Source organism: Priapulus caudatus, unplaced genomic scaffold (assembly GCF_000485595.1).
Source record: "Priapulus caudatus unplaced genomic scaffold, Priapulus_caudatus-5.0.1 Scaffold908, whole genome shotgun sequence".
NCBI classification, from domain to species: Eukaryota; Metazoa; Priapulida; class Priapulimorpha; order Priapulimorphida; family Priapulidae; genus Priapulus; species Priapulus caudatus.
The window spans coordinates 33,751-45,910 of NW_014577969.1; the positions used below are offsets into that span (position 1 = coordinate 33,751).

General features: G+C 45.1%; 1 protein-coding gene across 1 annotated transcript in view; it reads right to left on the reverse strand.

Annotated features, from left to right (window-relative positions):
- Positions 1 to 12,160, reverse strand: part of LOC106814343 (dynein heavy chain 1, axonemal-like) — an 87,915-nt gene that overhangs the window by 31,840 nt on the left and 43,915 nt on the right. Inside the window, exons 20-21 of the mRNA XM_014818644.1 lie at positions 11,186 to 11,353; positions 10,349 to 10,540 (exon numbers count right to left, since the gene is read on the reverse strand). Coding sequence (XP_014674130.1) covers positions 10,349 to 10,540; positions 11,186 to 11,353 — 360 coding nt within the window. The remainder of the gene's footprint in view (positions 1 to 10,348; positions 10,541 to 11,185; positions 11,354 to 12,160) is intronic.

Below are 12,160 nucleotides of genomic sequence, written 5' to 3' on the forward strand. Positions count from 1 at the left end.
CCACGTCTGGAGACGATAGTTCTGGCCTCAACACACAACAAACTATTCCGTCAATATGATGGTTGCTACGGCGCTCTCAGATCCAGCCCCCCGCCCTAGCTGCGATCCCCTGTGCTAGCTGCTGCTTGACGTACACTGATGTATGCTACGGGACCGGGGCGGATTCAGAACGTATTTGCCGTAATTGCGAAATACGGCTCTAGAGTTTCAAAGTGTCTCTTCGAAATTTTGCGCTAAAAAATACAGACAAACAATTTGATGGAATTTGGCTAATTCTTATTGTGTTTTTCTTTTTCTTCTGATATTGACAGGACTTGAAGGTTACAAGGCTCCAAAAGGTGTGTAATTTATGGTAGACAAACATCTCATGCTTGTGGATATCTGAAGAATAGAAGGCGGTTGATCATTCTGCACAAATCTGCTGGTATGTCTCAAAGACGAAAGCAAAATAAATCGCAGAAATTAGAACAATTTGTCATATGGTTTTTAGCTATTCGCGGTGCTTGAACTAATGTTTGCTGCGAGGTATAGGGTGCTAGTTTTGTGGCCGGCACGGGACGCTTGGAAAGTTTTATGTAATTGTACATGGGGGAGGCCCCGGCAGAACCCCCGCCATCCGGTGCTTCCGCGCCTAACAGCGCACATCGACTTGGTGGGTGGTTGTTTCACCCCTTTATCTGGGGGATAGCTCTGCTCACTTAAGAAGTGCGGGATAGCGAGAACACTACCGTCGTCTAGCCGTGCAGACGGCCGGTTGAGTCCGCCCTCGTGCTAGATCACAGTAGTCAGGTAGTGCGTGGTGGTCGCATTTTAGCTTATGTGGCCAGTGTATCTGGTTGTGTACCCAGTGCAGTGGTTTTTTTGTCAGTTACCATGAAAAGTGTTTTATGACCGTTATCTGTGTCACGTTACATGGAGTTTTTACGTCTTAAAAATAGAAGATCAACATTCTGCTGGTTCTAGGCGTATACTTACTGCTAGTTATTAATAATTTTTAATAATTTCAATGATCAGTCTAACATGATAAGATAATGACTAATATTCTATTCAGTGTATTCAGAAGAAAAATGTTGTCAAGTATTTGCGGCTTAAATGCATTTTTCCAATTATCGAGTATCTACTCTATAAATTGACTAATATTGTGTGTGTGTTTGTGTGTGTGTGGGTGTGCTGTGTGTGTAGTGTGTGGTGGTGGTGTGTGTTGTGGTGTTTGTTTGTTGTGTTGCGGCTTTTTGCGCCCTGGCTGTGTTGTTACATGCGACCAGTCGCGCTAACTGAGAGATATACTTGCAGAATCTACGCTGGGACGACATCGCTAGGGAGATGGTTTCTGGCTGAGAAAAAAAAAGAATTAAATAAAAGAGTTTTAGTATTAGAGTATGGGAAGCATCAAAGGCGTGTAAAAATTTCGAAAATATGCTCATAATTCGATAGCAATAGATGGCAGTGCGCATGCAAGCAGATCCACTCACGAGTACCGTGGGAATTGACAACTGCGTCTCTGGACTGCGCAGTCGAGAGACATATTCAAGCATCACCACGTCTGGGATGATTGGTTCTACGCTCAAAACAAAATCTATTGAGCCTCCATAGATGGTGACTAAGCGTTCTAACCAAGATCCACCCACGTGGCAGCCTACTGCAGATTCCGGTCCCGGTGACTCACACTCTGCTTTTGACGGTGCACCGTACTGCGAACATGGTTAGTCAAGCGATGGCCAGAAGACGTTGGGCCAGGGATTTCTGTTGTACCATTAGCAGGATGGTTGTATGGTTTTATTTAAGTATTACCGATTTGAAATATGTATAACGGTTTTATTGTCGTGTCCAATTTCTTACACTCGAATGTCTTTATATCTTATAGCACTCTTGCTGTGTCTATGAGCGTTAACCGGGTAATGACTTTCTGCTAGTAAAGGTATAAAGACGAATGAATGCACTAGCACGTATAACATTACGGCCTGAAATATCCATTAATCCATCAGCATTTCTCATCTACATGTCAAGCATTAGAATTAAATATTTTTTTACAACACAAAGCATCACTGGTCATTTCTCTAATCGTAACATACAAAGGCACATCGCATTCTTCCGGTCACAACTGGTCAACATTCCCCAAAAGAGAGAAACGCCCACATTTTACATACATACCGACGTAGATAGAAACCTATACTATGTTTGCCTACGCGTACGTGAAGCACACACGGTCACATTACTGACTCTGGTGCGAGGCCGTCAAATTTATGCGATGTAACTACAGGCTTGTGCTGACAGGCTCTGCGCTGTAGTGGGCGCAATCCGGCAGATTGTTGGTGAATGTATAAACTTGAAGTCCATTCGTTGGACCCTAAGGATGACGCAGTCACCGCCATCTCAGCAGTTTGTACCTACCCGTACTTGCCGGGCTTGGTTTGAAGCGTCTATCCGGCGCAAGACCAAAGACTTTCGGCATAGAGAGCGCAACTTTCAGCCGCAGACACCAGGCAACTGCCGCGCGCACCACCACACCCCACACGCGCCGAGCACCAACACTCTCCCATATATGACGCACTCGCCGCCCCCTACCCTCCACGCAAAACACGGCACACACACCCCACACGCCCATCGTACCGACAACGTCATGACCGCGCGACGTCCGATTCATAGTATACCTCGCACGGACTCACACGCACGGATGGTATAGCGCAAACCGTGTGATGGTGATTGCTTGAATACAGACCTATGGCAGAACCTCGTTTTTTTATCGCCTAATGCGAACAAGTAGTGAGGCGACGATTGCGGAAGACCGCGCCGCGAGAATCTGGTGGCACAAAACCTCGTCGCGGCAAGATTACAGCACCGGAGGTTCTAAGAAGGCAAGTCGACGGTCACTCGCAACTGTGGGTGTCAGGCGATGCAGGGCTTTGCCAAGAGTCTTATTCGGCTATTCTCGAGACTGATCGGCAAGAAATCTTGTCAAAAGCATTGTAGTCACAGTTCCGATTCCAGCATCTTCTCCTGCGAGCCAACACAAACCCACGGACAGATCCCACCCACGCATCTGCTAAAGGACGCAATACGCGGCACATATCTCTCGCAACGATGTGAATACGCCGAAAACTTGGAGGACAGAGCACTCACTCTCGCACAAGCCTGAGCGGATAGATGCGCAGGGTCCATCATTTTCACGAGGAATGAGACATCAATTTCTAGTCATTTCTTAGTACTCTGACAATAAGGTGAAACATATTGCATGCACTATAATTAGTCGCAGCATTCGGTCAGCGTGTAGCGAGAGTGGCCCGCAAGTTGCGGCAACCTATTTCACTTATGAGATGCATAACTATTCAACATATTGTAGTCGATCACATATCGCAACATCTCGCATGCAATATAGTGCTTGAGCAACAGTTATAGCAAGCCACGTAAGTAAGCAATATTTCACATATGCAATTACTAATTTGAACACAGTTGCAAGTTAATATACTTTGATTTCGGCAAATACGTAGTTTTTGCTGCCTAATACTGCTCGCAGACAATTCGCACTAAAGACATAATCTATCCAAATTTTCGCATGCAATACATTACCTACGCGCATACCACTCTCTACATGTTATTATAAAGTTCAATATTTTAACATGAGGCATATATACACATCTTTATCCATGCCGGCATAGATGCACAACATATCATCCACCCAATGGCAATCTAGTTTGTTAATCATCACCGATTGAGTGCAACCTACACAATCTCGAACCACCATTTTACATGCATATATTATACTGGCAACATTGGCGCAGGTGACATATACGTGTAACATTTCCATAAAGTGGCTGCAGCAAGTCTCCACTGAGCGTGGTGCGGATGCAAAAAAGTCCCGTCGATCTCGGTCGTGTGGCAAATAACACACATGTTTTGATCATATTTTCTTGCACGTGTGGACGTTTGATCCGTGTGCGGGGTGTGTGAACATTATGCACTGCGATAAGAGTGGCAATACTACACAATCTGGCTCATCTTCCCTCGATATACACTACGCAAGCATTTCTCCTCCACGTGTCCCATTAACGCGCATACATTCAGCAGATACTAAATGCTAACCTACGGATTAACCGTAATGCATCAAAAACTTCTTTCCCTACCCGCAATGTCACGACGCAATCATTTTAAATTCTGGACAACTCAATACGCAACAAATCTCATGCGATATAACGTCGACTCTGTGCGCTGCTGCCCCGCTTTTAATTAGTTCAACACGTTTTATCGTTCGTTCATTCCATCCCGCAGTCAATGTTCAGCCACTTCTCGCCCGAACTGATTCGTATGCTAATAATTCCCCGGTTTGGCTATTAGCTCTCTTAGAACCTTGCGCAAACGGCAGTAGCTTGCACATAAGTATTAAATTATGCACCTATATACGGTAATTATACAAGCTAGCAGATAAAGCTTTACAGAGAAGGTATGTACTGAGCATTGCAGAGGCACATGTCCGACTTTGCAGAGGAGATAGATGAAAACGATTACATGGTACATGCAGATAAACCCTTACAGGATGGACGATAAAGTCTTACAGAAGAGACAGATAAACTTTACAGAGAAGACAGGTAAATGCTTTGGCAGAAGAGATCGATAGATAAAGCGTTACAGGGTAGACAGATAACCTTTTACAGAAGGGAACAAATCAAGCTTTACAGGCGCGACAAGTAGAGCTTTACTGGTAGAAAAAAGACTTTAGCAGGCAGAGACTATACGAGGCTTTACGTGGAGACAGATCAACTTTACAGACGTGACAGATTAAGAGCTTCACAGAAGGAACAAATCAAGTCTTACAGAAGAGACAGATAAGAAGGTTCACAGCGGCAGTCATACTCCCATTTTTCTCAAGCGAGGTGCTATAACTCTAGAACAGCGATACACAGGTATATTCTCGTTTATATCATAGTGCCGGACAGCTTGCGGCGGACGAGTTACACTAGCCTCGCATCCGCTATCATCAAACTCACGAGACACTTGATCCCTTGTTGGCCTGCCCTGCGGATGCGATGAAAGCGGCCAGCGCTGCGAGTACTGCATGACGACGCGTTCTCGACGGAGAGGCTGTCTCGCGGCAGGCCGGCGATGCTGCCACGGATCGCGCACGCCACGGGTCGGCCGAGCGTGTCGACTGAGCCGTCGGCGCGCTCCGTGTTGGCGTACATTCGCATGTAGGCCTGCTTCAACCTTTAGCGCCCACTTGTCGGACAGCCAGCTGTGGCCTGTACCTCGCCCTGTGGTGAGGTGCGGGTGGGGGAGAGCGGTTAATGGCGAGCAATATCGAGTTATGTTATTTTTTTCTGTCTAGCCGCACGCTCTGTTCTTCTCTTTTTCTCTCTTCTCTCTCTCTCTCTCCTCCTTCGCTCCCTCATTTCTTTTCTTCCACCTCTCTCTCTTTTGATTTGCTTTTGGACCCCATGTTGAACTGGACAAGCCCCTTACCATTATCCAGGCCTCAACCATGCCCGCCGACGCACGGACTGCCCTATCCGTCGAAGCACACAAATACATGTCAGTAGAAATGAAAAAAAATGGACAATGGGGAGCAACTGTGTCCTGTCTTACATTTGCCTGAAAATCATATACCTTAGTGAGTAGATCTTTCCAGACTCTGCCATAGAAGAATCCAATGGGCTACAGATTGCTACGCAGAAATACAGTGCATGTTGGTATTAGGCCCCGGTTTCAAATAATTTTGCTCAATAAGAAGCGGCTGTGTACTGGAAAGCTTAAACCCCTTGAAGAGTTCGCGCGACTCACTATTGGCGACGATTGCTCATGGTGGAATAAACATGATTCACCAATGTGGTGCTGCACCACATCTCTCTCACGTAAACTGCTAAATAAATCGCGGGGTTGATCGCTGCCACGTCGCCGTCGCCTATAGACTGTCAGGGTAAAGTCCGAATGCAGAGACGAAGTCTGTAAACTGATATTTAAAATGTGGCGAGCGGGGCAGGAAGATTTCCGAGCATCCAGTAGCAAGACCCGAACGCGATAGTTGAGCATACGGTCGGACTCACTTGTTGGCGAGGCAACTGTATCTGGTCCAGATAATTAAACGTCAAGTGTCTGACGCTAAGAACGTCGTGCAATGGACGACCATCGCTGAACGTAGGCACGAGAGTTTAGTGGTCAGAAGACAGATTGCAACGTGCTATTAGACTTGCCTTCGATGTCACGATGCAGCCGAGCTGCTATGAGAACGTCCATCATACTCGTGTGATTAATGTCAACGTAGTTATCTTTGCTGGAGCGAGTGACCTCATAAGTTATATAATCATTGTGAAACTGTATCCTCACACCATAGCATCTCAAGTATTGTCGCACGCGCTATCTATATCGAGGACATGGCGCATATTATAAACTTGATGTGCTATGGATATATGTACCGGTGGCGTGTCGTATGCGAGAGCGTTGCTAGTGTCTGAACTGCTTTCATCAGCATACAGCACACACCCGCTTGCTAAGACGCACGCTTACCATCATGGCCTCCACTCTCCATAAAACATCCCGCCTTTGTGAATCACAGATGGCAATTTTACCGCCATTTCTCTCTATTCCTAATAGTCGTAAGCAATTAAGGATATGTCTGCACACGCGCATGAAATTAGTAACATAAGCTGTTGATTCAGCGATTCATGCATTGAGCCTCTCCCTCGCGCGGTCTAGACTCTAGGCTACACACGTACGTGTAAAACTGAATGTCTAAACGTACGATCTTATCCGAAGACCGACGGTATTAAATAGTTTGTGCGCGCACCATAATTCACACCATTATAGCATTAGCGCCACGAAATTTAACCGTCCATATTCATCGATAAATCCCTTCTGCGTGCAGGCGGGGAGTGGAATGAGTGCATCGGCTTCCCTTGTGTCACTGGTGAAACGAGGCGTGATTGCACGTTATTGAGTTAACGCGCATTCTTTGACGTAACCCGAATACATACGTTCACAAGTTATCTACGTACTATGACGTTAGTGAGCGATTGCAATAGCAGAGCGGCGCTCTCTTGTCTCACCCATCACCGTTGAGGGAGAGCGGTAACCTTGAGTAGAAATTCGTCTGTAGCAAATTGGAGTGTCTTGGACTGCCAGATTGTGGAGCGCCTTTACGCTTGACTGCAGTACGCTGTTGCATTCTCTCACGCCACAGAAGGTTTGATATCCAGCAGGATGAATATATCCGCTGGCCTATCCTGTCAGCCAGGCTGACAAGAACGCGCGAGTGAGGGACTATGACACGATCTGCTCACGTCGTACCGTCCGTCAAAAGATTTTGTAAACACTTTAAATTATTAAAAAATTATATTTTATAGATAAGCTATATCGCACACTTCACTTTTCTAACACTCAGCACGGACATAAATAGGTTGTTTTTTCGTATAGTTTTTGGCGTTCTCTTATTCTCGACGCATTCATAGGAACGTGGTTGATCACCGTATAGTTATCAGATAAGCCCATCAGATTACTTCACTCTCAGTAACGCGCTAATCGCACAAATTCTCCGCAGGTCAAATTTTCAATAACTAATGGATTACCTTAAAACATACAACTTAAGTAAGTTTAAATAAAATATAGGCTAATCCAAATTATAGACCGTAACGCGTCATTATCGTTGGAGCAGTCGCGCTCTAATTTCGCCAGAGGAATGGGTGCTATAATGCTACAGATCTCATTACGTGCATTTCTGGTCTACCCGTTTAAGGATTAATACTTCCACCGGGCCACGCTTTATCTTCACGCATCGCACGCTATCGCAACGGCTACCGCACGCACGCCTGCACCGCACGCACACTACCCAACACACACACATATCTATCAATCACACAGCCATCCTATGGCTTTCTAATAGGCTTGACAACAATTGCATATTCACGTACTTTGACAACGAAGCCTTGATAAACGCATTCATGCCGAATATATTATAGTCTGTACTCCAATATATGGTATGCAGTTATATTATAAGAAATGCATGAGAATAACTAAGGTAAAGTCACACAAGAAAAAAATCCATCGATCATGATTACTGCTGTCACACGCACCGTGACGGACCAGGTAGGCCTATGGAGCCGGCAGATAGGCGAGATGTCTCGCCACTAATGTTGGTGATAAGGAAGTCCGAGCTCTTTGATCAGTGACCGCCCACCTGTCTTTCTTCATCGGCCAGTTCCGATCAGCTACGAGCGCAGCGCAACCGACGCAGGCACCACAACACAAACACAAGAGTCACCGATAGTTGAAAATGGGCGCGAAATTTGACGTTTATTAATTTGTAATAGCAACAATGTGTTATTAAGTTTAGTGAATGTTTAGTAATACTTACATCAGGAATGAATAACCAAGAGTAGAATAATAGAGGATAATGTATATAAGTGAGGAACTCTATATTCACTCATGTTGAATATCAATCAACAACCCTTTTTGCAGTGGGTAAGTCGTATGTGAACCGCTGTTTAAAATAATCAGCCGCAAAATGAAAAAAAATAATGAAAAAAGTACCATATAGCAGTATGAGGTTGCACGGATTGTCACGTGAGTCGAAATAACATGATCTGAAGCGTCCCGTTCATCATCATCATTGCTATGATATTACACGATCATTCTAGTACGCCTTGTATTAGCGCGCGTTTTCGGTCTGTCCACAGTCCATGGGCTCCACACATATCTCCTTTTGTTCTATATGAGAAACCTGCGAAATTTTCGAAGTCAACTCACCGGTTTTATAATTATTTGATTACGTCGATACTCAAGTCCCCTAGGTTAAATACGTGGCCTGTGTTGCACTTTTATTATACTTTTAAGTCGGTAAAGGATTCCGCCAGCAATTGTTCCACGATCGCTCGCTAACAGTCGACTCGGAATATCTAAATGACTTACCCGTGTACGAGACTGTTCAGGTGACCGTCAGAGTGTTTCTCTCTGTTGAGATCAGCATCTAATCCCGCTAACCATCTTGCAGTACGCGCTAAACTCGACCACATATAAACACGCACATGGTCCTGAAGAAACTCGCATCCTCCTTTACAAGTGGGAACGGTATCTGCCAACCCACGCGTAGATTTCTGTGTAATACATATCACATATAGTTGGAATGGCTGCCGTGGAGGATCTCAGGGCGTAGAGAGTGAGATGGTACCGCGTACACCTCAAAATAGATGCCAGTGTATTATATTATTATCAGTGGCACGTGTAAATCGGCAATACACTTTTGTATTATTTAGCCTTCATTAATCACTGAAATCAAGGCCGCAGAGCGAACAATACGCTCAAACTGACGTGTACTGTAGCCGTGTATTCTCCTGATAAACTCGATCAGTTGCCTGTGGGCAACCGAATGCAGTGCGGCCCTCCCGCAGTAGGGGGTATCCCGGTATGTACATGTAATAAGATACAGCTGTGTAACTTTTAATGACTTCCGGCTATACTTACGGTTATCATGGATATGCGTGAGGGCGAGAAGCGTAGATGGTGGTCGGTGTGTCGGGGGGGGGGGGGGGGGGACAGGTGGTGTGGGAGGAGCTCTAATAGCAAAAGCAGTTTACAGTCTTCGTGTTCTACACAAGTCAACAAATCCCCTTGTTTAACCCTCCTCTTTGAAGGGTCAAGACGTAATCGAGCACGAGGGCCAACTCTCGCACCTCGTCAGGCGAAATGTAGATTCACGGCTCCCTATTCAAATAAAGTGATAAATAATGTTAGGTGCAGCGATGAAAGATCAGAAAGTTTTGCACTCGTCCGTTTAGACCATGTCCTCAGAAATGTCTGATATCTGACTTCCCCGACTGCCCCTTTGACCTGTGACCTCCAATTCGCGCTGGGATCGGTCTTCCTCCCCATCCACACTAATACATCGATATATTAAAGAGTGTACCGTTGAGGTCCATTGAAGATTTGTGCCGCAATTCCGTATTTCCTCCTATACCTTAAGTTAAGAAGGAAATATTCCCCCTCCATCGACACATCTTGACCTTTGACCCTTGACCCCCCAAATTCGACATCTTGAGTCCTTTTCGCGACCCCCCCCCCGACGTCCCGAATATCAAGATCGTACGTCGCGTGGATAAGATTTTTGCCGTAACTGTTGACGCACAGACGGCCGGACGAACTTCGTCAGCTGAGCTAAAAATTCGAGCCATCTTTCATAAAAGCATTAAGGCACTGAACTTTTGTTTTATGAACTAAATATAACATTAATCGACATCCACAAGACTGTGTATTCCGAGATTCTGCTGCCAAGGCTTCTGTTATTATATAGCTTCTAGCTACGAAAAGATCACGTAACAACAAAGCCGAAAGCGTCACGACGAAACAGCGCGTGTTGCGGCTAATATACCTTGTCGGCTCGGACCAATCTATCTTCGCAGAGCTTGCAGTTATCTTCCAATTGTTTCTTCTTATGGACCGAGGCGTCGTAGCCGGCCTGTAGCTTTGCGAGTTTATCTTCAACTTCAGCGAGCCGCCCGCGCGCCTCTGCCAGCTTGGCGTTTGTTATCTCCAACTCCTCGCTGGCCTTAGCCAGGGCTGCCTAAGAGAACACTCTGAATCAATTAACACGGCTGCAGATATCGCTCGCTGACAGTGTTATTGCGCAACCCAGACAAACAATATGTTCATATATTGGCGAAAATCGACGAGAAAGTTGCACTTATGTGGCATTATGCCTAACAAAGGCACACCGATGAATCTAGATGGTGAAAAGTATGATAAGATATTCAGATTTATCCAAGAGAAATTTACATATAAATGCAACAATTTCTTTAGTCCATATACAATAGCGACTGATGAAAGGACGCAGCGAATAATATGATTGCGACAAAAAGGAAACAATAAGAAATGCAGATTTTTTTAATAATTTCAGCGCAATTTTATCTGCAATTACAGAAAGGTATTACAAAAATTACAAAAATAAATATGAAAAAATGACGACAGCACTGAAACAAAAAAATATGAAACATCGGACGGCATTGAAATAGTGTGACGCATGTGCACTGCGCTGCTATCAGAACAATTGCTTTCTATTGTGCTAATTACGTGAAAAGATTATAAAAACCAATACTGGAACGCCGGCGGCAGCATAGTTTTGACTAAAAGCTGCACTACCTCACAGACAACATGGGATAGCAATATGAGAGTGACAAGTATAGACACGTATCACATATCAGAATCTCACCCTTTTCGGCGCCACACCCTTGGCGACAAAATGGTACTTGTGCATGGCTAGTGCCCACAGACAGATCGACGTGCATGCCTTTGACACCTTGGCAATGGCAGCTGGCGTGAATGTCTCCATGTCGACGTACGGCTGCACCTTGGTTATCACTGCATCAGGTATGTTGTCCTGCGCGTAATATGTATTCAGAATCAAGCCGCATGCCAATAAGGTCAGTCGTTCAGTATAAGATATTCAACGAACAGTTTGCAACATTATATCGGGAGTTTACTCGCTCCTGATTATGAGCATAGTGTATATTTGATGCACGTCTTCCTGGAACGGGACATCCCTGTATAATAGCCACCGCGATAGGCAACGCTAATACTCAGGATTATGATCAAAGGGATGCTTTTCTCTAGGATTCATAGACTTCTATAGACTATAATATATAGACTTATAATAGGTATTAAAATAAACGAAATACGTATATAGCACTAAAAAGGTGACGTGTAACCAAAAATAAATATCGTTTGAACAGTGCTGTCTTCAATTTTCACTAATTGCGTGCACGCACGGCGTTGCGTGCGATCGCAACTTGCATCGTAAATAACGATCATCACGCCCAGGGGCATATCAGTCGCGTCGCGTGAAAGAACGAAATAAATTCGAATATAGATTGTTGACTACGAGATGAGTGCCGTAGGCAAGAATGCAATATGTGCGCTCCCATGCGTACACAGCATCCGCGGCATTAGCCCGCGCAAGTATTAACACTCCCGCAGGTACCACTAAACTGTGCGAGTCTACAGGAACCACATTTTACATGCTGCAACAGACATTTTCACAGGTAAATTCAACGAATCTGTAGATAAGATGTTTCCGGCGAAATGACAATCGTGAGAGAGAGAGAGAGAGAGAGAGAGAGAGAGCGAGAACGAGAGCGAGAGAGAGAGAGAGAGAGAGAGAGAGAGAGAGAGAGAGAGAGAGAGAGAG